We start from the raw sequence: 27,930 nt of genomic DNA, 5'->3' as shown, positions 1-27,930 counted from the left end.
ATACAATATATTAATATATATTTAATACATTATAATAATTAATAAATAATTATATATATATATATATAATAAGTTTGTATAACTATAAGAATTAGTAATATGTTAACGTTATATGTAAACTATTATAATTACATGTGCCATATGTTCAATAAATAAATATTTGACACATTTAATGTTATAATTAAAAATTTGTGATTAATTACCATTTTTTAGTTTATAATAAATCACATAACTCTTTCTCTCTCCCCGCCACTTTTCTACAACCATTAACCAGTCTCTCTCTCTCTCTCTCTCTCTCTCTCTCTCTCCCTCTTTGTCTCTCACATAATTTCACAAAATTATTTATATAAAATATTAATCTTACCTTATTTAATATCCAAAACAATCTAACTTGTTTAGTTAGCCTATTCTTATATCACTTTTGAATTTATGCGAGCCTAAATATTAAGTATTTATATATATTATTGTATTAAGATGAAATTATCGAAAGCGATGAATATATATTACAAGATATTACACCACTTTTGTCGTAAAAATGTTTTTCGAAATAAGTAATATGAATTTGTAAATAATGCACATTTATATGATAAATTGGCCAAAATTTGAATGTGCTTAATTAATACGAAAGTTACAAACGCAGCCGCACACGCGCTTCACACACACACACGCGCGCGCGCGCGCACGCACGCACGCACGCACACACACACACACACACACACACACACACACACACACACACACACACACACACGCACACACACACATATATCGACCTCAAAAGTTTTGTTGTCCTAACATATCATATTTATCGCACGATACGCGTACAGAGAAGCGTCAGTCAACCTTTCGTGGTCTTTCGAACCATATCGTGGTAGACATATCGTGGTAGATATAACAATTGTAATAAAGCGTGTGTGAATATTACATCCCTTCAACATTGCGCATATTGCTAAAGCATTTATTTGTTGCAGGTAATTTAGAAAAAAATATAATTTTACTTAAAATATAATTTTTCCAATATAATTTTCCAATTAGGCTACTGCTCCGAAATATTGGGTAAGTCAAAATAAATTAAAGATATAAAAAATATATTTGTCTACAAATGCAAAAAAAATTTAATCATACAGTTTTATCTAAAAATAATTTTAAATAATGACTATATTATAATATTTTATAAATTGTAATGTTGAAATATTCGATCACCCCAAAAAGTTTGATATCAAATAAATTATTTCTGAAATTTAAATATACTATAATTTATATAACAGATAATTAATATTTTAATACTCACTTTTATTTGTCCTATTATTACTAAATTATTAAAATTCTATTTTCTATTTGTCATACTTATTTTTTTATAAAAAAATATTGGTGCGTATTTAAATATTTAAAATGATTTATAAGTTGTGCTGACATTGAATAGAAAAAATAACTGTAACAAGAAAGAAGAATTAAATATTAACTTTGTTATTAAAAATAATGTAGGTATATAATTAAGAAAAATGAGAAAAGTAGGACAATTGCTGTGAATTTGTATTGGACCTATCACCCTATAAGGCCGATGTATTATCAAAACTGTAAACAAATTAATTTTATTAAGTGAAAAATAAATATAAATATAACATTTAAAAATAAGTAAAATTATATTAATCATATAAGTTAGAAATAAACAGAATACTAAATATTTTACGTACAATTTTTTTTACATAAAATATTTGATATAAAACGTTCAAAACGCATATTTGTATTAAATTTAAACGCACAGACAATAGTTCATATATAGATTTAATAAGATCCATTAAAGCTGAAACGTTTATAATACACAGTTTAAGAAAAGAAATCAAACAGACTTTCGAAGGAACATAATAATGTAAACACGTGCTCTATCTCTCACCCTTTTTCTCTTGCCGCTCCTCAGTTTTTCTTATCCTTACTGTGTTCTTCTTATTTTGAATGTATACACAAGTTCAGATAACTAATTTTATATACTATAAATGTTTATATTTTAAATAATATTTTTAAATTTTAAATGCACATAATTATTTGACAATGAGATTAATTATTTAAATAAAATATAAAATATGCTGTAAATTTAATATTTCCACACGGAAAAAAAGAATTAGCTATCATAGTTAAATTTTAGCTGTCCATATATTACAACCTGAAATTTAGTTATCGTGCCTAAATTTTAGCTACAGTAACTAATATTTTTTAGCCATAGCTTAACGGAGAATGTTATAGCTAAAAAATATTAGTTGTCATAGCTAAAATTTAAGCATGATAACTAAATTTCATGTGTTATATATGGACAGCTAAAATTTAGCTAATGGTAGATAATGGTAGCTAATTTTTTTTTCCGTGTACGTTGCTGTTAATTACAATATGTGCAAAACTGAAATACATATGTATATATGCATACATATATATATATATATATATATATATATATATAGCGAAATCAAAGATGTCGAAATGAAGAATCTTTGATTTCGCTGTGCGATTTCTCTTCCAAAAACATGAATCGAATCACCGACCGATATTGCTCTTTTTCCATTTTTCTAAAATCCGCGGACACGCCCGCTTCCACACGCGGTCAAAACAAAACTACGAGTCCGATTCGGCTGAAATTTTGACAGTAGCCGTCTACGAGAATGTATGAGTACTACACGATAGTAAAACTCTCTTGCGATACTGGCACCATCGGGCAATAAGGCTAAGTACTTATCGGACTGCCTCTATTAACAGAAAACTTACGCGTAAAAAAAGCTTATCTTCGCAAAAAATTATCGTATTTGAAAAAGTTTTATTTTGTTTTAGAGGGTAACGTCTCTATAGTTTAAGAAACTTTCGTTCGATTTTGATTTCATTCTCTCCCATCTCTCCACCCCATTAAAAAGTAAAGTGTGTTTTTTTTTCAAAAAATTACAAAATTTGACGGAATTTACGGGATGAAATAAATTTTTCTCGCAAATCATACAAATTTTCGTAAAATATGGACTTTTTCCTACAAATTAAAAAAAAGCAAACTTTTTTTCGCACAGTTATTACATATAAAAGTTACCCATACATTATTTTCATTTACCATCAGCATTAATGATACTCGACGCGCACGATGATTGCACGACAAATTGCTAATGAAGATCTCCCTCACAGAATCAGTGATCAAACAATTAGAAGACATTTATGTGAACGTGGTTTAAGATCGCAAGTTCGACATTTGTATGGAAAAATGTATGATCCATACATTTCTTCACACATTAGGAGATGAAAAAGATTGTACGAAAACAATGTACAAACTTTTATTTTTTAATTTGTAGAAGAAAGTTCATATTTTGCGAAAATTTGGAATAAAATTTGCGAAAAAAATATGTTTTACCACGTATAGTTTGTCAAATTTTGCAATATTTTGAAAAATAAACACTTTACTTTTAAAAAAATGGAATAAGGTTGAGAGAATGAAATCAAAATCAAACAAAAATTTTTAAAAGTAGAAACTGCACCTATTAAAACAATAAATAATTTCTTCAAATACGATACTTTCTCGCTTGAGATACGGTTATTTAAATTTACGCGAAATTTTTCTGTTAATCGCGCGTTGCGATAATTTTTATGACCAGTATATATAATTTTTTTAAATATAATTTTAAATATATATATATATATATATATATATGTATTTCAGTGCTTCCTCACCATATAATATTTCGATAATTAGGATGGTTCCCAAATTAATGATTTTAATACTCTTTGTATTTATTTCTTTTTTATATATAAAAATCATTTAAAAGACATCTAAGCTATATTTAATTTCTTTATTTATCTTTTGTCCAGAGTGTTTTACAGATCTAAAAGAAATATTCCTTTTCTCGAACATAATGATATTTCTAAAACTATTATTAAGCGGATTAATATTTATCGCTGCGACAGCTTCCACTTCTAATGAATATTTATGCTATCAAAAATCAAAATATGTAATACCAATGCATTACGATATCATGCTTTTAACACTTATTGAAGGAAATACTTTCTATGGGGAATACAATATCAGCATAAACATTCTTAACAAAACGAAACACATATATTTACATTCAGAACAATTATGTATTAAAAATATAGTTCTAATTACAAATTTTGAAAGGAATAATGAGAATGATAAAGATACAGTTCATAAACTGACATATACTACTGAAAAAGACACAATTGATATTTCCTTATTCGATGAGTTATTACCAAGAAAATACACCTTAAATATAAAATATTATGGTACTGCTTATGAAGTCTTTCAAATTTTTGACGTGAAAGAAGAAACTACGTGAGTAAATAATAAATGTTTTTTAATAAAAAATGTTTATTAATAAAAAAGAGTACAATATACAATTACATAAGACATTGGATTTAATATATTATTTACGTATTAAATGTTTAAAAGTTATTATGTATCGCAGAATTTAAATATAAAGGCGAACAATCGTTATATTTATTATTATCATGTAATAGGGTCATATATATAATATGTGTTGACGCATATAACATTTATACATTTTCTAAATCCCAATATTTTTATACTTGTCAAAAACGTTTCATTAATTCATGTTTTTTTAAATGTAGTTGGGTAGGTGCTCCGCATTTTCAGATAATAGGCGACCGACCATTTTTTCAAAAATTGTCATGTTTGCATCTACATGATGTACGGTTAAGGGCAACCTTTAACATTTCTATAAGATGTGATAGTTGCGCGGCATTGTCAAATATGCCATTGCAAAATACGAAATTAGATATGCACAATATGTTATGGATACATAACGATACCACACCTGTCATGTGGACTGATCATGCAACAATAATTGTGTCTAATTGCCTATTCCATATCGATAACGAAATCATTAAAATGTGGATCAGAATTGATACTGTATTTCATATGGAATTTTCAAATAATGTAGCTACAAATATCACGTTATTCTTTAACAATAAATGGAAGCATTCGAACAATATTTCGATGGTGTCTCATGTTGCAATTCCAAATTTCCATGACAAAGGCACAATAGTTTTTGGACTTGTTTTTTATAGGTGAGTATAAATACTTAATTACATTAAAAATAAAATTATATTAGTATGTATAATTATAAAATTTAAAATTAGGTATATATTTCGTTTCTGTAAACGTTCCAAATTATAAGAACTTACGAAAACAAATAATTTTAGTAGAATTGAGTTTATTCATAATATTAAAAAGTTAAAGTTTACTCTTTTAATACATACATAAAGGCGAAAGTATGTATGCTAAATCATACCCTGTAAGGTAAATGTTAAAACTGTTATAAAGTTTAAAAGAAATGACACTTTTTTATTTATTTCAAAATATTGTTTTTTGTCAACGATATACACATTAACAGAAATTTATCGCTGTTTCATATTGTAAATTAAAAAACAAAAAAATTTAATTTGGTACGATTTAAAATATTAATTTGCTAAATTGTACCCATAAGTTTCTAAATCAAGCATCTAACAATAAAATTATATTATTGTAACAAAAATAAACTTTTATTTTCTATAAAGTTTACAGTCTTAACATTTAAATATAACTTTCAGGGAAACAGATATCATCTACAATAAATATTTATATCCTATTGCTCACAAAATCAAAGTAGCCCAATTAGTAGGACGCAAAGTGGCACAAGAATGGTTTTATAATATGATGAACAATCCGTTAGTGTCGATTTCTTGGTTTAAAAACGGTCTTACTACATTGCTTGCAACGTATGCTGTCGATAAGGTTATTCTAAATATTTTCAACGCTATCTCGCTCACACCTCGCAAACAGTATTTATGCATTCATGTTGCAAGATTTTCTTAAATCAAACCTTTTTTACAAAATCCATACACATTTTTTGTGAATTGTCTTAAAAACATTGAGTATTATATAAAATAATCAAATGTTTTTTTTAAATACTTTTTTCACACATTTACATACATATAATTATAACAACAATTACATACATATAATTATAATTTAATTTATTAAAAATGTTTATCTTTTAGCACCTTTTCTTGAATATTTTTAAATTTTTATGAATTCTAAAATAAAATAAATTAATTAGAAACTAATACACGTAATATTTATGTGAATAAATTTGATAAAGAGAAATCTGCAATATGTCATGAGACAATAATTTAAAAATATGTAATATTTGCTAATTAAATTAATACAAAATTTTAGATTTCATTATTATATATTTATTTTAATGTGTATTTTAAAATGAGAAAGTGTTTTGTTTTAACAATGAAGTAACGTTAATAATATTAGTTTTTGTTTTTAATGCAATTATTTTCAAAAAGGTTACATTGATATATTAATTATCTTTGTATAGATTTATCCTGACGATCGAATAATAAATTTATTTGTCGTTCAAAATCAACATTACTCTTTTCATTTGGATGGTGATAATCATATGTGGTCATCTACTTCACAAGTTAACAGATTATTGGAAATTCGTAATTCAATCAGAGGTAATATAATAAAATAATCCGCCTAAATTTTTAACTATTAATACTTTAAAATATGTGTAAAGTTAGAAGATAATTAATACTGTATCTGAATATTAATTAAATATTATTTTTATAAAAATACACACACACGCAAACGCCACGCTCACGCAAACGTACATGCACACGCTCACGCACATGAAAATGCACACGCACACGTATGTACGTATTCATGCATATTCTGTCATTAATGTTTAAGGTATTTATGCATATAAAAAATATATATGTGTGTATATATAATTTGCAACTAGCCGCTACACAGTTTTCTTTGAAAACTATGTGGGCTTTTTTGCAAAAATATTGATTTTTCTCATTATTTTATATACAAAATTATTGAGGCTAGAATGACGAAAAATTAATATTTCATGAGATATTTAAATTTATGTAAAGTAATGAGTTAAAGATTTAAAATATCCAGTAAAATATTCTCTTTATAATTATCTTATCCTTAATGTTTTAATAATGAATATTGCGAAGAATCGATTTAGAAATAAATTAAAGCAGATCTATTAAAAAAACCTAAATATTCTTCAAATAATCTTCAAAAGCAGCCTATAAGAAAATGTCTATAAAAATCACCTGTTTGTATTTAGAAATCATGCAACTTTTATCTAAAACGTTTTCTCTAAAATAAATTGTTTATTGTATCTTTGTATATATATTTTAAAATGAATTAATTTGTGCGTGTGTGTGCGTGCGCGTGTGCTTGCGCGTGGGCGTGTGCGTTTCCGTGGGCATGTGCGTTTCCGTGAGCGTATATATGTGAGTGTGTGTGTGTGTGTGTGTGTGTGTGTGTGTGTGTGTGCGTGCGTGTGTGTGTGTGTGTGTGTGTGTGTGCGCGCGCGCGCGCGTGAGCGTGTGCGTGTGTCTGCGCTCGCATATACATCAACTATTTCATTTTAAAATGTCCATATAAAGATTTTTTGAACAGTTTATTTTAAAGAAAAACATTTTAAATAAAAGTTGTATAATTCGTAAAGACAAACAAATGAACGCTACTGACTTTTTCGTAAAAGTTGATTGTCAAGGTAATTTGAAGATCATTCATGTTTTTTTTTAACATATTGGATCTAAATTAATTTTATTATAAATCAATTTCTCGCAATATTCATTACCAAAACAATAAGTTGTATGGATAAGATAACATGCGCACATACACACACACACACACTCAACACGCGCGCGCGCACACACACGCACATACGAACATACAAAGTGTCTGGTAACACCCTCACATATGTAAGTAGAGGGAATTAATGAAATGGTTCTTTAAAGTTCTGCTATCTTCGTAAGTATTAATGAGTTTACATATAAAATAGAATGATAACGATGCAGCAATAAAAAACATTTTACTTTTACGCAATTATTACCCGATATACAAATATATCAATTTTCCTTAAAAAATCACTTTTTTATAAGTAATCATTATAGTAAATATCTATTTATAATATATATAATTTATAATTTTGATCTAAATCATAGCACCCTTTATACTGCGCATGATGGAACACGCCTTCACCAAAAAAATATTTTGGAAAGGTATTCGCTCATATATAAATAACACGTGAGTAATTCAATGTAAAATATAATATCAGAAAATTAAAATTGTGTAACATAAACAACATTCAATAATAGATGTTGTATAAAATGTCCCTTTCTTTTGGCTTATTCTTACATTATTGTCTAATGTTTTCTTTTAGTACAATAATTTCGTTATTTTCCTAGATCTGCTACTAAATTTTATTTTTAATTTCATTACTTTTTTATGAAAACCGTTTTTGTAGAAAAAAAAGAAATGTTATTTTATCGTTGTCACTTTTTCATATACATATATACATTGTTGTTTTATTTGATAATTATTGTGATATGCCATCTCCGATATCGATAACCTTGTCATATGTTTTCAAGGTCACTGTCCTGAGTATCATAAGGTTTTATGCGTCGCTCATTGTTTATAAAAAAGTTATTACCAAAAAAGTTTTAAAAATATAACAGTAATTTGATCATTAAAGGCAAAAAATTTTTATATAAATATCAGAAACGTTTAAAATTCATTCCTCGGAAATGGGTTAGTTAGAGATATTTTTGAGGAAAGTGGAGTTGGAGGAGAAGAGACGGAGCCCCAGGCACCTACTTGACCCACGCATTTACTTTATTCCACGTCCAAATTTAAATGTATATGTTTTATATATTTGGTCTCGTAATAAAGTAAACGCGTTGGTCAAGAAGGTGCCAGTAGCTCCGTTCCTTCCCCTGCACCACTACCCATTCAAAAATTAATCTTAAACAACCTATGTTTAGCATGAGGAGCAGGGCCCTAGCTTCTTCTTGACCTAGGCGTTTACTTTTATTACGCGTTCAAACATATAATACGCAATTAAATGTACATATGTCACAAATATTAGTTTTATTTCGTAAACTTTGTTAATAACTTTTTGTAAACAATGAGCGACGCTTAAAACTTTTTGATACTTACTCAGGACAGTAACCTTGACAAAATATATCAAGGTCATCAAAATCGGAGGTGGCTCCCCATATTGCAATAATTATCTTTTATTTTTGTTTCATGTACTGTTATTGTTTTAAATAATTTCTAAATTGTATTTACTCTTTTTATTTTTTCCTTTATTTCTTCATATGGTCTATAATTCTAATAATTTTTTTTCTTTTAATTGCATTTTGTGCTACATTTGTTTCTTAATCTTATTTATCAGATTTTTACGTCAGGTTTAAACGTCAACTTGCTACCTGGGTATCTCTTTTCCATTTCTTCCTTATTTTTATCTTGGTCTCTCCTAAAACAATTTCCTTTATATTATTCTCCTTTTCTTTTCGTTTTGTCTCGAACTTTTCATTTGTTTTATTTCTCTTTTTAACCATTTTATAACTCTCTCAATAATTTGTTCATATATAATCTATATTAATGCTAATAATGCCTAAAAGTTTAATAAATTTATTATAGAGTAATAGCAAAAAAATCTGTTTTTTCGTCGATTTTGTATCGAATTTTGTGAACTCAAATTTCAAACTTTTTTTTATGTCAAATAGTACTATATAATGAAACATTAATCCCAGAGAAATTTCAAGATGAGCATAGGCACGGTTCCTTAGATATGAAGAAATGAAAGTGATAATTTCTCAAAAAACTGACTAAAAATAATCACTTTTCCCCTTGAGTCTCCAGAACCGTGCCTATGTTTATCTTGAAATTTTACTAGGATTAATATTTTATCTAATAGTACTATTTGGCATGAAAAAGTTTTAAATTCAAGGTCCCAAAAATAGGCAAAATTTAACGTCACTATTTTATTGAAAATTATGTTATATTCTTTATCATCATAATACAAACACATAAAATATATAAATATAAAAATAGAAGTGCAATTTTATGTTTTGCTTTTTAGTATTTATTAAAATTCTCTAAAAAATTAACATTAACAGACAATTTTAACATATTTGTAATTTTTTTATATATTTTACATACTGTGTGAATTTGACCAATTATATCATCAAAGTATTGGGATTAATTTTTGGGATAAAATTGTTGCTGGTGCAGACGAACCATATACAGCTGTAAAAATAATAGATTATTGGCATTTAGAAACGTATTGTCCCATCATAAAAATAACACACAATTCTATTAGGAGCGAAGTAAATGTATCGATTCAAAATATCGACAAATTAAAAATTGACTGCCTTCCTGTAACTTTTACTACGCAAACGTCTTTAGATTTTAACAATTTTACTCATCACATGGTGTGCAAGCCAAAAGATTTGAAATTATCATTACCATTTAATAAAAATGGTTGGATAATATTCAATATACAACACATTGGTAAATATCGACCAAGGGACTTATTATGTCTTATTTCTCGTCCTTATTTTACACACCCATAATTGCTATTTTCTCATTCTCTCCTTTCTCCTTTTTTTGACTTTAACCTCCGTCTTCTTTTTCATTTCATTTTTTTAACAAAAAACAAAACGTACTTTCCACTCTCTTCTGCCTCACCCTTCCTAATCGTTCCGTTCCTGATTCCACTCCACCCTCTCTTCCTTCTATGTCTAACTCTTCATCTCCTAGATCCTCCCCTTTCTATCCTCATTTCCTATTTTTTCCTCTAGCCACCACCTAACCTACCTCTTCACCATCATCAAGCCCACATTTATCCCAATCTCACATCTCTTCAGTATCCACTCTTTCTCCAAAAATTTATTTTTGTCCACCACTACCTACATCTTTACAATAAATATCCCCCCCTTCTTCAACATTTCCTCCTTCTCTTCTCCTTTTCCTCCACCTCCTTCTTTCTCTTCTTCTACTTCTCCTTTTCGTCTGCTTTCTTTTGTCTCTCTCTCTTTTCTTCTCCACTCTCTGCTCTACCATCCGTATCTCTTCTTCTGTCACTAACCCCTCTTCCGTTCCTCTCCTAGCCTTTTTCCCTTCTACTCTCTTCTCCACAACCGTACTTCTCCCACCACTACATTCTCTCTCGTTCTTCTCGTAACACCTATTTTTCCTCTTGTCAAATCTTCTTTATTCTCCTTTCTCACCATCCCGACGTCTCCACTATCAACTCTATAATTCTACTTAACCACCTATTCTTTCCTCATTTTCATCCTTACATCCACACTTCTCGACCATATTCATACCTTCTCTCTTCTTTTTCTTCTTCACTACATTATACTACTAATTCCTCCTTTATCACTTTCGGTACTACCACGTAATACGTTCTTCTTCTTCTCTTCTTTCTTCTTTCTTTTCATCACTTCTTCTTTTCTTTTTTTTCTTTTTCATCTTTTCTTTACTTCTTTTTCTTCTCTCCACTACATTTTCCTCACACTGTCCTCGCCTTCTTCGCACCTTTTAACCCTTTTTTCTCCTCTCCTTTTTTGATCATTTTTCTTCACTACCACCACATATTACTTTACTCTCTTTACCTTTCTTTTCTCCTTTTTTTTTATTTTTGCTCCAATCACACTTCCCTCCGTTCCACCTTCCTTTCTTCTTAACGTACTTCCTCATCTTTCTTTCTTTCCATCCTCCATACCACAACTCTCCACTACATGCACCAGTCTCTTCACCATAAAATTCAGTTTCTTCAGCTCCTCCTTATATACGTAATTTATGACTTTTTTCTTTTTCTCTATCATCTCAATCCCATCTTCCATCTTTTATCATCTGCTAACAACAAACGTAATCTGCATTATACATATTACTAATATTTTTTTATCTATAATATCATTATATACATATATCAAATTATTATATGTATTATATCTAATATATACGTAGTTTATACGTGTAGGATATACGCGTTTTCTAAATAACACCATCAATATTAATGTTATATATTTAGAAATATTTTATTTTAATAATAGTGAAAATTATTTAAAAAATAATTATATTTATATATTAATAATAATAAGTACAGGTAACATACAATTTTCGCAACGTTACATGTCATAGAAATTATATCGGTTAGCATTAAATAACTATTATTTATGCACAACTAGAATCAATTTTATTTTATGATATACAACAATATCTTGCACAGTTTTATTTTTGCTACTATTTTAAGTATTAGGATGACATTTTTATAATTAATCTTCTATATGCATTTGCATTTTATTTATAGGTATTAAATTTTTGATACATTTTCAATTTATAATATATATAAAGAAAGTATGAAACAAAAATTAAAATAAGTTCAAAAATAACTATATTAATGATAAAATTATTCAGAACAATAAGAATTGATAAAATTTATGTACTATTCGACAGGATATTATCGCGTTAACTATGATGAAGAGAATTGGCAAAGAATTACAAATTATCTACATTCCTTGAATTACAAAAAAATTCATGTCCTTAATCGTGCTCAAATTATCGATGATGCATTCAATTTAATGGTAGCAGGCCATCTCCATTCTTATATATTCTGGAACATCATATCGTATTTGTATCAAGAAGAAGATTATATAGCATGGTATCCTTTGTTTAAAGCTCTGGAATATATATGTAGTGCTTTTCCAGTGTTGAAAGAAAAAATTGGATATTTTATGGTAGATATTAATAAATTTTGATAAAAATATTACAATTTAAATATTTACATATACACCCATTGATCACAAATAATTTAAATACTCAGACAAATATATTTAGCAGCGATAAAATTTTACATACTATTACGTCGCAAACAAATGTGCAAACAAATTCAGTTTGAATACTACTCACCCGAAGAACTATCCAAAAAGTCTATGATTTTCACTACTGCCGATATTATTAGTATATAACTTTGTTATTGGATATATGTATAGCTAGGTGCTTAAAATCTTTGTCAATGAATGCAATTATATTAGCTGTATATAAATATTACATGTTAATAACTTTAAAAAATAGTACATGTTAGTAATTAAAAGAAATAAAACATATATAGTTGGAGAAATTTAATTATATATTTCTCAAAAAGATATATTTTATACATTATTTAAAAATAAAATATAATAGAGAAATATGTAGTTATGAAACTTTAATATTTATTAAATATTATATACATTTCGCACAAATTAAACCTTATTTTTACGTACATGTATATTATAAATGTATATGTGCACGTATACATATGTACGTGAATAAATAAACGTTAGCGTCTATAAGTGAATTTGTTTGTATGTTTGTTTTATAGAAAAAGAAAATTTTAAGAATTTATTGAAAAATAATAAGAAAATTAAATAATTTTTAATCACATTTATAATATGAACAAAGAAATATATATTTAACGATTTATAGTATCGCATAAGGTTGGAATTAATCTGGGTACTTAGAAGAATCAAATATGAAGAAATTGATGATACAGACAAACTTAGAATATGTTTACGACAAGAAGCTGCAAGATGGGCATGTCTTCTTGATGACATCACTTGTAAGAAAGAAGCCAACAATAAATTAGAACAACATCTTCAAGATTTTGAAAAACACAAGTAACTATTGTTATATATTGTTAGCTTTTCTTAATCAAATTTTCTGTAGGTATCGCCTATAATGTTTAAATAATTTGATCAAGATATTTATATGCTAGTTTTTAATGAGAAAATTTAATTTTTTTTATGTTATAGGGTTTTGCCATGGTGGAAGGAATGGACATATTGTAAAGGTTTGATGATAAATACCAACAAACCGACTTGGGAATCAGTGTATGGTATAGGTGTTGCAAAAAAAGACACTAAATTTTTAGAATACTTGGCTTGCACTGAAGATGCTGATATGATTAAAAACTATTTAAGATATAAATCTATTTTTAAAAAAGAAAATCAATATCTTCTTAACAGTTTCTTATATATTATTACGAAGCATGCGAATAATCAAATTATTCTGAAGGACATATTAGATAATTTTGTGAACATAAAACCAAAGTAATGTGACATATTTTTATAAATATTTTGTACAAAAATTTATTGTTTTATATACATTTGCTTTTTGTTTTTAGACATGTTGATATAACTACAGCAATAATTATTATTATTAATAACGTATATTCCGTAAATCTTCTAACTGAGGTAAAAATTTTACATGTTTATATATGTATACAAAATGTAATAATAATGCAATGTTAATAATTATTATTTAATGTTTAAATAATTTTGATAATGTTATAATAATGTTGTTTATTAATAATGTTAAAAAATAATATATTTTAGGAAATAAACGAACACGTTAAATGGTTGAAGGTCAATGCAAAGATATTATTCGATGAAATAAAAGAAATGGTAAATTTAATAAATATTATTAGGAAAATCGAAAGAAAAATAAATCTTTCTTATTAACTTCTGCGTATTAATTTTATATTTGTTTTGTTTATTATATAAACAGTATATTGATTTTATTGTGCAAATTTATGTTTATATCTATTAGGATTACAGAATGCTGTATTCTGACAAAGCTGAAAGCAAGATATCAATTCGCAAAAGTCAAATCGAAAGACTGAGACAGTATTATAAGTTTTTCTTCGTGTAAAATTAAAAAAATTGCAGCTTTGCATGCATGGATATACTTCATATGAATAATTTTTTTATATTGTATGTATTATTTGTTTTACTACTTTAACTATTATTGTTTATTTAGATATTACTATTCGATGCTTCTATATTTACTAAACTTTATGATTGCGTGCCTCAAGTTTATCATGTTTTTGCGAACTTGCTTGAATTAGTTAAACTATATATTATGTAGTCACAAGAAAATAGCGATATAATATTACAATAAATTTTACTATAAGATGTAATATAATATTATAAATGTATATATATATATTTAAATAATATAAATATATAAATATATGCTTGTTAAATGTTAAATGCACCTAAATGTATTATCTATTTATTTTTCATTATATGTAGCTTTGCATTTAATTTTTCTACGTTAATTAATAAAATTATATGTGCGCCCAAACACACACACAAACGCGCGCGCGTTCACACAAATACATCTATATATATATATATATATATATATGTATAACAAATTATTATTTAAATATTATAAAAATTTGCAGCCAACATATTTACAATTTATATGTATATTAAAAATTCGTTATTAATTATATATTATATAAATATATATTTAATATTACATACTTAATTTGTTGATATATATCGACATACATATGTCGACCTAAAAAGTTATGTTGACCTAACACAACATATAATTATTACGATGACACGTCCAGAGAATCAGTCAGTCTTTTGTGGTCGTTCGAACCATATCGTAGTAGACATAAAGACTAATGATTGTAATAAAGTGTTTGTGAATAATTATATTCTTCCAACATTGTGCATATTGCTAAATCATTAATTTGTTTTAGTTAATTTAGAAAAAAATATAAATTTTATCAATATAATTTTTTAATTAACATTCGGTTACGAAATACTGGGGGTAAGTTAAGATTAAAATATAAAAACATATTTATCTACAAACACCAAAATAATTTAATTATACATTATAACGGAATTTTAAAGAATTTCCAACATAGAAGTATAAAGAAAATAATTTTATTATGAAACATTTTCAAATTTGAATCAATTGATAATTTCAAATAGTGTCGATATTATATTTTACGAATTGTAATGTTAAAATAATTTTGGTTCACAAAAATATGATATCAAATAAATTACTTCTGAAACTTAAAAATACTACAATTTACATAACAGATAATAAATATTATAACAGACACTTCTAATTGTCATTTTATTACAAATTATTAAATTTCTGTTTTCTAAAATTTGTCGTACTTATTTTTTATAAAAACATATCTGTGTGTATTTTAATATTTAAAATAATTTTCAAATTGTGTGTTGACATGAAATAGAATAGCTGTAACAATAAAAAAGAATCTAATATTACTTTTGTTGTTAAAGATTATATACTTACGAAAAATAAGAATAGAGAACAATTGCTTTCAATTTTTATTCGACATATTTCCTAATAAGGGGATATATCGAATACATCATTATGATAACTATGATATATTATAAAAAACGTGAACAAATTAATTTTGTTAAGTGAGAAATAAATATAAATACACTTAAAAATAAGTAGAATTATATTAATCATATAAATTAAAAATAAAATACTAAATATTTTATGTAAAATTTGCCACATAAAATATTTTATATAAAACGGTCAAAACGCATAAGTTAATATTATATTAAAAACGCATAAACAATAGATCATGTCAATTTAATAAGGTTAAAAAGGCTCCAATTAAAGTTGAAACATTTTCAAATATTGGACTTAAATTTAATGATTAAAACTTAATTTTTACTTTTACATTTAAACACAATAATGTTACGTGTATATCGATGATGAGAATATATAAAAAATATTTTAATTAGGAAGATTTGATAAAATAAACATTGATAAAATCTATAGCTTTAATACTTAATAATAAAATAAAGCTATGATGAGAAATTGAGTCAATGCAATTAAAAATTATAAAAATAATTTAATAATTATAAATTATAGAGTAAAATGGTAAAATATTATAACTGTCAATCAAATGAAGAAATCAATAATATAGATTTAAAGCAATTGTTAACACATATATATTTATTTATGCGTTCAATCTGAAATATCTAAAAAACACCTCATTATATATAGAATGTGAGAGGCTAATATGTTTTGCATGTTCCCAAATTTGCTACCATGTATTTTTGCAATCAAGTCTTAAATTAAAATTCTATTAAATGTATAGTTTACTTGAATTTAATTGACCAATGTATTTTATTAATATTTTATTACCACAACGCTTAGTTTGCGAATAACCATTTAATTTCAGTCGTTAATAGTTAAAAAAGTATTAATACTTCGACATTTTCGCTGAGAAAAAATCGTCTAAAAATAAACTCAGATATTTGTTACAATTTAAAATTGATTTTATGTTGGTTTTATTCTCAGTGATTGTCCGTTTAGAGTTTATAATACACAATTTAAGTGAAGAGATAACACAGACCTATAAAGGAAAATAATAATAAACATGTTCTCTCTCTTTCTGTATGTCACTGCTGCTCAGTCTTTCTTAATCCTATTGTTTTTCTTTTTATTTCGAATAAACACACAGGCTTATATTTATATAAAAATAACGGCTCTTATGTTTATAAAAGTAATTTGCTTCACACTACTAATTTTATATATTTTACATCTTAATATTTTAACTTTTATATTCTATAACTTTTAAATGTATACAATTTTTTGTAAATGAGAATAATTATTTTAAAAAAATATACAATAAGTTTTCAATTTAATAAATGTCGAATCTGTTTTAGCAATGTAAAATGTGTATAACAGTGTTGCAACATAAACAAAAAATTCGAAAAAAGAAATCCGTTATACTATATATATAATCAGAAAACAATTAATATTTCTTGACCTTATAGTTTATCACTTAGAATATAAAAAGGCAACTATTATGTAACACATGCACTTATATACATATATTTTCTGTACATCTTATAGTATAGTGTTTTTAATTATTTTTTTAATTACAATTTGTGATGCATTAATAATGTTTCATATATTTACAAATATACATTACAATTTACGATTCACTGAATTTTTTATTTTTTTTATAACATTATACACATTGTATGGTTAAATATGTATAAAACAAAAAAGTATATTAATATTAATATAAGTCTGCATATATTAAAATAACTCGAACAATAAACAGGCAATGTGATCCAATCCAGATATTTGGACGTTAAGACAGCGAAAATTAATTTTCTGCTGTTTTATAATTGTGAACGAGGCACAAAAGGTAAATGTATATATCTTAAAGTTTATAAAGTCATACAACTTAAATATAAGTACATCAAAAATTATTTGTGCACTCAAGGCTGTACTATTTAGTTAATTATTAAAAATAGTTTTATTTTATTTTAATATATATATATTGTGACGTGACATTTTGTACTGTCCGTCACAAGGGCCGAAGGCCCGGCCGGGAAGGCGGGAAATTCGGGAACCTTTGCTCTCTCGTCAATCTTTGAGAGAGAGAGAGCACCCGAAAAACCATTTTTGCGTTTTCTACCGCGTCGGAGGATGCGCTTCGCGCATCCGTTTGGCGAATTACTTTTTGTATGATTTTTGTTTGAGCGATTTTTGGCGTTTTCGGCGAGCAATTTTGTATAGGGTACGTGTCTCAACCGAGGAAACCAATAGAGAGAAGGAGTGAGAGGACGGAGAGGACGAAGAGGACGATTTAGGACCGAGCAGAGACCACCAAGTCCGGATCCCGCCCGGTAAATATTATTTTCGCACCAAATTTCTGGCTTGCCCCTCTCGTTAAGAACCTGGGTACCGCCGTAAAATGTTCCTTCTTCCGCAGAGATTCCGGCCCGAGACGGGGATGGCCACTCTCTCGCGAGAGGCGAGAGAGCCCCGGAAACGAAAGGCGCGGGAGATATCCTGCCTCGAGCCCCGCAGATCCGGATACACCGAAATCCCACCATCGATCAAACAATCGATCTGGCGGATTTCTGGGAGGAATCGCGAAGAGGTGCACTCGTAGGAGTCTTCCCGACGGCCTATAAAGAGGAACAACGGAACCCGAAGCGGAAACACAGAGGAACGGCGAGGGAAAATTTACATCAAGAAAATTCGCAGGGCCCCGCGGGGTACCCGGCGGCCCTGCCAGGATAAGGAGCGCCACGGGTGGAAAATGCCAAATTTAGTATCGGCGTGATCCCGGCAGGCCTCTTGCTCGTCACTGTTCGGCGAGGCGTCCAAGAGAGTAGAGGTTCCTGCGCGGATGCCGAAGGATACAAGGTCCCGACGATACCGGTGAGACGAACGGCCCTATTTAATATTGTAAAGCCGCTAAATTCCTTGTGAGTACCGTATTCGGGAGAGAAGCGTGTCACGGCCGCGACCGGTTATTAGATTCACCGGTAATTTCGCGATTTTGAGAGTTTGATTTAGAGTTTCGTTCCGCGTAGAATTTATCCCGGCGCCCGGCCGACCGCGTGCTCTCTCCCGCGCGTATATTAAGAGAGGCTCTCTCTCCCGCGGATACGCCGACAGTCGCCGCGATTTTTGTCACGTTAATGTAAAAATTAACGTATCGTCTTGTACGTACTGTATCGTTCTCGTCTGTTAGAGTTTCTAGATCGGAGAATAGAAAACTATTTAGAGTCACGCATCCGAAATAGCGTATTCTCTCCCGCGCATATCCTTATCCGTGCCGTCTTCGGATTATTTGTGAAATATTGCGAGGGACGACCGGCGGAGCGATCTTAAAGAAAGTCGCGCGGGACCTACTCGAGTTTACGGGAATTTGGTATTGCCTAGAACCATCGAAATTAATTACGCCGCACGGACCTTATTAAGTCTCGTGCGTTAATAATTATTCGACACGTAGGCGTGCAAATTTATTTCCGGGTCCCGCGTGTCGTCCGATATCACCGCGTCGGGTCGTCTCAAAGGCGTGGAACAATAACAACGCGCCGCGTCTCGGCCGTACATACGCCGTATTATATTTTTCGAATAAAATTTCGGCCTCGTTATCTGTATTTCGGCGTTGTTCAAGCGGAGATCTCCCCGTAATATATTGAACGAATCGTAATTTTCTTTCTGAACCTAACATTGTACTCAAGTTTTCTATTATTATTTTTCTGTCTATCCTCGTTTCTCATTGTTTAAATATATTTGATGCTTGTTAATTTTAAGCGATTTCAAATAGCCTCTCTCGAATCCCGTTCTCTCTCCCGTCCGAACTCCCCCCTCTACCCCCTGACGACCTGAGCGAGTCGATTATCGCCGTCGCGGAAATTTTCGGGATGAACTACTAATTATAAAGGTCATTTGTCGATTTGTGAATTTTCAGAGTGGCGCGAATCTCGCGCCTGGCGCCCAATCAAACAGATTTTTTTTGTGTTTACGCGAATTTCCCGCTTTCCGCGCCGAAGGTGTGCCGTCGGCCACTTACATCGGCCCTATTTCCCGGATCCTTTTCTATCCAACGGACCATATAAAATCAACGGTTACAATATATATATATATATATATATATATATATATATATATAATATATTAATTATTAGTACTTAATACAATATTATATTTGTATATATTAGTTACATAATTTTTTAATATCTTTTATTAATTATTATTATTTTTGACAATAACATATTAATATTTAAATGATTGTGTGTGTGTGTGTTTACATTAAAATGATAATAATAAATACACAATATTTTAATAATACATTTATGTATACACACATACATGTATGTGTAAATATACTAATATAGAAATTAATAAATTAACGTTAATACATCGATTAAGACACACATTAATGATCCCACGAATGGAGATGATAATTATAAATTTATTGCGATTCCATACATCGAAGGAATATCAGAACTAATTGCATCATCAATTAAAAAATCTAATATAAAAATAGGATACAGGTGTATAAGAAGGTTGAATGGCATTATAAAACTCAAAAAGATAAAAATGAATTATCAAATAACTCGAATGTAATTTATAAAATAAATTGTAATGATTGCAGAGCTACATATATAGGGCAAACAAAAAGGAAACTTTGTACCCGTCTTAAAGAACACAGAAATAATATTAAGTCGGACTCAACAAGACTATCGGTGATTTCGGAACATATCTTAAATTTATCACAAAGTAGTATATATATATATATACTACTTTCTTTTTTAAACTATTTATTTTTCTACAACATAGATATTAGAGCTTGTAATTAAATTGAAATTTTGTTAAAAATTTAAAAGTTATGTTCTTAAATGTAGTACTGGCAACTAAATAAAAATTTTACATGATTATATGTATGTATACAAAATGTGATAATAATGCGATATTAATAAATATTATTTAATGTTTAAATAATTTTGATTATATAATAATAACGTTGTCTATTAATAATGGTAAAAATAATACATTTTAGTATATAAACGTATACGTTATACATTTGATGATCAATGAAGGCTTATATGTTGGAATAAAAGAAAAGGTAATTTCAACAAATATTATTATGGAAAGCGAAAGAAAAAGAAATATTGTTCTATCTCTCTTATTAATTTCTGAATATTTTATATTTGTTTTGGTTATTATATAAACAGTATATTGATTTCATTTCGCAAATTTTTGTTTATATATTTTAGGATTTTATAATACAGAATTATGACAATATTGTAAACAAAACATACCAATTCGCACGAATCAAATCAGAAGACAAAGACAGTATTTTAAAAGTTTATTCTAATCTAATGTGTGGATGTAAAAAAATTGCAGTTTTGCATACGTGGACATACTTCATGTGAATAATTTTTCATATTGTATATACTATTTATTTTACTGCTTTAATTATTGTTTATTTAGATGTTTTACTATTCAATGCCTCCGTATTTACAAACTTTATGACTGCATGCATCAAGTTTTCTTTTGCAATCTTGTTTGAAGTACTTGAAAAATATATTATTAATTGTGTAGTCACATAAAAGTATATAGCCATATAATATTATAATAAATTATACTATTTGATATAATATAACGCACACATATTGAATTATTATTGAATTATTATAAACATTTATAGCCAACATATTTATATATATTTTATACCTTATTTAAAAATAAAATATGATTAATAAATAGTTATGAAACTTTAATATCTATTAAATATTATAAACATTTTGCACAAATTAAATCATATTTTTGCATACATTTATAATACATATATATGTATATTTACAAGTACATATATGTACGTGAATAGATAGCATCCATAAGTGAATTTGTATGTATTTTAGTTTCATAGAAAGAAAAAACTTTAAAAATCTATTGGAAAATAATAGAAAAATATAATTATTATTAAATACATTTATAATACAAACAAATAAATATATATTTAACGATTTGTAGGAAAGAATAAATAACATATTATATCATGTACTTAGAAGAATCAAATATGAAGAAATTGATGATATAGACGAACTTAGAATATGTTTACGACAAGAAGCTGCAAGATGGGCATGTCTTCTTGATGATATCACTTGTACGAAAGAAGCCAACAATAAATTAGAACAACATCTCCAAGATCTTGAAAAACACAAGTAACTATTGTTATATATTGTTAGCTTTTCTTAATCAAATTCTCCGTAGGTATCGCCTATAATGTTTAAATAATTTGATCAAGATATTTATATGCTAGTTTTTAATGAGAAAATTTAATTTTTTTTATGTTATAGGGTTTTGCCATAGTGGAAGGAATGGACATATTGTAAAGATTTGATGATAAATACCAACAAACCGACTTGGGAATCAGTGTATGCTATAGGTGTTGTAAAAAAAGACATTAAATTTTTAGAATACTTGGCTTGCACTAAAGATGCTGATATGATTAAAAACTATTTAAGATATAAATCTAATTTTAAAAAAGAAAATCAATATTTTCTTAACAGTTTCTTATATATTATTACGAAGCATGCGAATAATCAAATTATCCTGAAAGACATATTCAATATTTTTTTTTGAACATAAAATCAAAGTAATGAGACATATTTTTAGAAGTATTTTGTAAAAATATATTGTTCTATAAATACATTTTTTCTCGTTTTTAGACATGTTCACGTAACTGCAGCAATAATTATTATTATTAATAACGTATATTTCGTAAATATAATTCAGGTAAAAATTTTACATATTTATATATGTATACAAAATGTAATAGTAATGCAATGTTAATAATTATTATTTAATTATAATGTTTAAATAATTTTTATAATGTTATAATAATGTTGTTTATTAGTAACGTTAAAAAATAATACATTTTAGAAAATAAACGATTACGTTAAATGGTTAAAGTTTTATGAAATCATATCAATTGATACAATATAAGAAAAAGTAAATTTTATAAATATTATTATGGAGATCGAAAGAAAAAGAAATATTGTTCTATCTTTTATTAAATTCTCTATTAATTTTATGTCTGTTTTGTTTATTATATAAACAGTATATTGATTTCATTATGCAAATCTTTGTTTATATCTATTAGATAATCATAATGATTCTGACAAAATTGGAAGCAAAATATCAATTCGCAAATATCAAAATGAAAGACAGAGACAGTATTATAATAGATTTTTCTTGCATTGGAATTAGAAAAATTGCAACTTTGCATGTGGGGATATACTTCATATGAATAATATTTTATATTGTATGTATTATTTATTTTACTGCTTTAATTATTTATTTAGATGTAATACTATTTGATGCTTCTGTATTTACTAAATATTCATGACTTCATGTATCAGAAATTTTTCATTTATATTTTTTTTTTTTTTTGCAAATTTGTATGAAGTAGTTGAACGATATATTATTACCTGTGTTGTCACAAGAAAGTAGCCATATAATATTACAATAAATTTTACTTTTATATATAATATAATAATATAAATGTATAAATATATAGATAATATGAATATATAAATATGCTTGTTGAATGATAAATGCACCTAAATGTATTATCTATATATTTTAAATTATATATTAATTTGTTTTTAATTTTTTTACATTAATTAATAAAATTATATGTTTACGTACACATATGCACAAATACACACACACACAGATATATATATATATATATATATAACGAATTATTATTTAAATATTATAAAAATTTACACACAACATATTTATGTTTATATGTATTATAAAATTTCGTTTTTTTGAATTAAAAAAAAAATTAATATATACATGTGTAAATATATGTGTGTGTGTGTGTGTTTGTGTGTGTGTGTGTGTGTGTGTGTGTGTGTGTGTGTGTGTGTGTGTGTGTGTGCGTGTAAAATCATAATATTATATATTTTATAAAACGTACGTGATATATAGAGATCATATTATATATTAATATATATTTATTACAGTATAATAATTAATAAATGATTATATATATATAATAAATTGGTATAACTATAAGAATTAGTAATATGTTAACGTTATATGTAAACTATTATAATTATATGTGCCATATGTTCAATAATAAAATATTTGACACATTTAATGTTATAATTTAAAATTTGTGATTAATTACCATTTTTTAGTTTATAATAAATCACATAACTCTTTCTCTCTCCCCGCCACCCTTCTGCTACCACAACAAGTCTCTCTCTCTCTCTCTCTCTCTCTCTCTCTCTCTCTCTCTCTCTCTCTCTCTCTCTCTCTCTCTCTCTCTCTCTCTCTCTCTCTCTCTCTCTCTCTCTCTCTCTCTCTCTCTCTCTCTCTCTCTCTTTATCTCTCTTTCTTTCTCACATAATTTCACAAAGTTATTTGAATAAAATATTAATCTTACCTTATTTAATACTCAAAACAATTTAACTTGTTTAGTTAGCCTATTCTTATATCACTTTTGAATTTATGCAAGCCTAAATATTAGGTATTTATATATATTATTGTATTAAGATGAAATTAACGAAAGCGATGAATATATATTACAAAATATTACACCACTTTTGTCGTAAAAACGTTTTTCGAAATAAGTAATATAAATTTGTAAATAATGCACAATTATATGATTAATTGGCCGAAATTTGAATGTGCTTAATTAATACAAAAGTTACAAACGCAGCCGTACACGCGCTTCACACACACACACACACACACACATATACGCACGCACGCACGCGCACGCACGCACACACTCACATACACACACATATATATATATATATATATATATATATATATATCGACCTCAAAAGTTTTGTTGTCTTAATATATCATATTTATCGCACGATACGCGTACAGAGAAGCGTCAGTCAACCTTTCGTGGTCTTTCGAACCATATCGTGGTAGACATATCGTGGTAGATATAATAATTGTAATAAAGCGTGTGTGAATATTACATTCCTTCAACATTGCGCATATTGCTAAAGCATTTATTTGTTGCAGTTAATTTAGAAAAAAATATAATTTTACTTAAATATAATTTTTCCAATATAATTTTCCAATTAGGCTACTGCTCCGAAATATTGGGTAAGTCAAAATAAATTAAAAATATAAAAATATATTTGTCTACAAATGCAAAAAAAATTTAATCATACAGTTTTATCTAAAGATAATTTCAAATAATGACTATATTATAATATTTTATGAATTGTAATGTTGAAATAATCGATCATCCCAAAAAGTTTGATATCAAATAAATTATTTCTGAAATTTAAATATACTATAATTTATATAACAGATAATTAATATTTTAATACTCACTTTTATTTGTCCTATTATTACTAAATTATTAAAATTCTATTTTCTATTTGTCATACTTATTTTTTTATAAAAAAATATTGGTGCGTATTTAAATATTTAAAATGATTTATAAGTTGTGCTGACATTGAATAGAAAAAATAACTGTAACAAGAAAGAAGAATTAAATATTAACTTTGTTATTAAAAATAATGTAGGTATATAATTAAGAAAAATGAGAAAAGTAGGACAATTGCTGTGAATTTGTATGGGACCTATCACCCTATAAGGCCGATGTATTATCAAAACTGTAAACAAATTAATTTTATTAAGTGAAAAATAAATATAAATATAACATTTAAAAATAAGTAAAATTATATTAATCATATAAGTTAGAAATAAACAGAATACTAAATATTTTACGTACAATTTTTTTTACATAAAATATTTGATATAAAACGTTCAAAACGCATATTTGTATTAAATTTAAACGCACAGACAATAGTTCATATATAGATTTAATAAGATCCATTAAAGCTGAAACGTTTATAATACACAGTTTAAGAAAAGAAATCAAACAGACTTTCGAAGGAACATAATAATGTAAACACGTGCTCTATCTCTCACCCTTTTTCTCTTGCCGCTCCTCAGTTTTTCTTATCCTTACTGTGTTCTTCGTATTTTGAATGTATACACAGGTTCAGATAACTAATTTTATATACTATAAATGTTTATATTTTAAATAATATTTTTAAATTTTAAATGCACATAATTATTTGACAATGAGATTAATTATTTAAATAAAATATAAAATATGCTGTAAATTTAATATTTCCACACGGAAAAAAAGAATTAGCTATCATAGTTAAATTTTAGCTGTCCATATATTACAACCTGAAATTTAGTTATTGTGCCTAAATTTTAGCTACAGTAACTAATATTTTTTAGCCATAGCTTAACGGAGAATGTTATAGCTAAAAAATATTAGTTGTCATAGCTAAAATTTAAGCATGATAACTAAATTTCATGTGTAATATATGGACAGCTAAAATTTAGCTATGGTAGCTAATTTTTTTTCCGTGTACATTGCTGTCAATTACAATATGTGCAAAACTGAAATACATATGTATGTATGCATACATATATATATATATATATATATATATATATATATATATATATAGCGAAATCAAAGATGTCGAAATGAAGAATCTTTGATTTCGCTGTGCGATTTCTCTTCCAAAAACATGAATCGAATCACCGACCGATATTGCTCTTTTTCCATTTTTCTAAAATCCGCGGACACGCCCGCTTTTCCACACGCGGTCAAAACAAAACTACGAGTCCGATTCGGCTGAAATTTTGACAGTAGCCGTCTACGAGAATGTATGAGTACTACACGATAGTAAAACTCTCTTGCGATACTGGCACCATCGGGCGATAAGGCTAAGTACTTATCGGACTGCCTCTATTAACAGAAAACTTGCGCGTAAAAAAAGCTTATCTTCGCAAAAAATTATCGTATTTGAAAAAGTTTTATTTTGTTTTAGAGGGTAACGTCTCTATAGTTTAAGAAACTTTCGTTCGATTTTGATTTCATTCTCTCCCATCTCTCCACCCCATTAAAAAGTAAAGTGTGTTTTTTTTTCAAAAAATTACAAAATTTGACGGAATTTACGGGATGAAATAAATTTTTCTCGCAAATCATACAAATTTTCGTAAAATATGGACTTTTTCCTACAAATTAAAAAAAAGCAAACTTTTTTTCGCACAGTTATTACATATAAAAGTTACCCATACATTATTTTCATTTACCATCAGCATTAATGATACTCGACGCGCACGATGATTGCACGACAAATTGCTAATGAAGATCTCCCTTACAGAATCAGTGATCAAACAATTAGAAGACATTTATGTGAACGTGGTTTAAGATCGCAAGTTCGACATTTGTATGGAAAAATGTATGATCCATACATTTCTTCACACATTAGGAGATGAAAAAGATTGTACGAAAACAATGTACAAACTTTTATTTTTTAATTTGTAAAAAAAAAGTTTATATTTTGCGAAAATTTGGAATAAAATTTGCGAAAAAAATATGTTTTATCCCGTATAGTTCGTCAAATTTTGCAATATTGTGAAAAATAAACACTTTACTTTTAAAAAAATGGAATAAGATTGAGAGAATAAAATCAAAATCGAACAAAAATTTTTAAAAGTAGAAACTGCACCTTTTAAAACAATAAATAATTTCTTCAAATACGATACTTTCTCGCTTGAGATACGCTTATTTAAATTTACGCGAAATTTTTCTGTTAATCGCGCGTTGCGATAATTTTTATGACCAGTATATATAATTTTTTTAAATATAATTTTAAATATATATATATATATATATATATATGTATTTCAGTGCTTCCTCATCATACAATATTTCCATAATTAGAATAGTTTTTTAATTAATAATTTTAATTCTTTTTATATTCATTTCTTGTTTATATACTAGAATCATTCAAAATGACATCTAAGCTATATTTAATTTCTTTATTTATCTTTTGTACAGAGTGTTTTACAGATCTAAAAGAAATATTCCTTTTCTCCAACATAAT

At 27.1% G+C, this 27,930-nt stretch overlaps 2 protein-coding genes and 1 long non-coding RNA gene across 4 annotated transcripts in view; all 3 read left to right on the top strand.

The window, feature by feature from the left end:
- Nucleotides 1-842: 842 nt before the first annotated feature.
- LOC146723051 (uncharacterized) lies at nucleotides 843-5,062 on the top strand. The gene is made up of 3 exons (XR_014924795.1): nucleotides 843-885; nucleotides 972-1,056; nucleotides 4,609-5,062. It is a non-coding gene; the product is annotated as an uncharacterized LOC146723051 (long non-coding RNA).
- Nucleotides 5,063-5,273: 211 nt separating this feature from the next.
- LOC114937683 (aminopeptidase N-like) overlaps nucleotides 5,274-27,930 on the top strand; it is a 48,130-nt gene continuing 25,473 nt past the window's right edge. Inside the window, exons 1-3 of the mRNA XM_085483252.1 lie at nucleotides 5,274-5,299; nucleotides 5,590-5,773; nucleotides 6,369-6,507. Of these exons, the coding sequence (XP_085339378.1) occupies nucleotides 5,274-5,299; nucleotides 5,590-5,773; nucleotides 6,369-6,507 (349 nt within the window). The remainder of the gene's footprint in view (nucleotides 5,300-5,589; nucleotides 5,774-6,368; nucleotides 6,508-27,930) is intronic.
- LOC114944944 (uncharacterized) lies at nucleotides 18,691-22,598 on the top strand. Of its 2 annotated transcripts, none has more exons than XM_085483277.1 (5): nucleotides 18,691-18,883; nucleotides 20,613-20,703; nucleotides 21,018-21,083; nucleotides 21,995-22,185; nucleotides 22,321-22,598. In XM_085483277.1, exons 1-5 carry the CDS (start codon nucleotides 18,852-18,854, stop codon nucleotides 22,331-22,333), a joined length of 393 nt encoding a protein of 130 aa, XP_085339403.1. In that variant the 5' UTR covers nucleotides 18,691-18,851; the 3' UTR covers nucleotides 22,334-22,598. The 2 variants fall into 2 exon arrangements, with proteins under 2 accessions (XP_085339403.1, XP_085339404.1); XM_085483278.1 differs by lacking the exon at nucleotides 22,321-22,598 and adding an exon at nucleotides 21,235-21,389 and having other exon boundaries at nucleotides 21,995-22,057.

The sequence above is a fragment of the Nylanderia fulva genome, unplaced genomic scaffold (assembly GCF_048542155.1).
Source record: "Nylanderia fulva isolate GAGA-0341 unplaced genomic scaffold, ASM4854215v1 Scaffold24, whole genome shotgun sequence".
NCBI classification, from domain to species: domain Eukaryota; kingdom Metazoa; phylum Arthropoda; class Insecta; order Hymenoptera; family Formicidae; genus Nylanderia; species Nylanderia fulva.
This window is presented reverse-complemented; position numbering and strand designations above follow the sequence as displayed.

Bases quoted from the DNA above. Each gene is read 5' to 3' on its own strand.
- LOC114944944 (XM_085483277.1), top strand. From the start codon at position 18,852: ATGCCGAAGGATACAAGGTCCCGACGATACCG. The intron at 18,884-20,612 runs GTGAGACGAACG...TAATGATTGCAG, and splicing joins ACAAGGTCCCGACGATACCG to AGCTACATATATAGGGCAAA. The intron at 20,704-21,017 runs GTGATTTCGGAA...AATACATTTTAG, and splicing joins CGGACTCAACAAGACTATCG to TATATAAACGTATACGTTAT.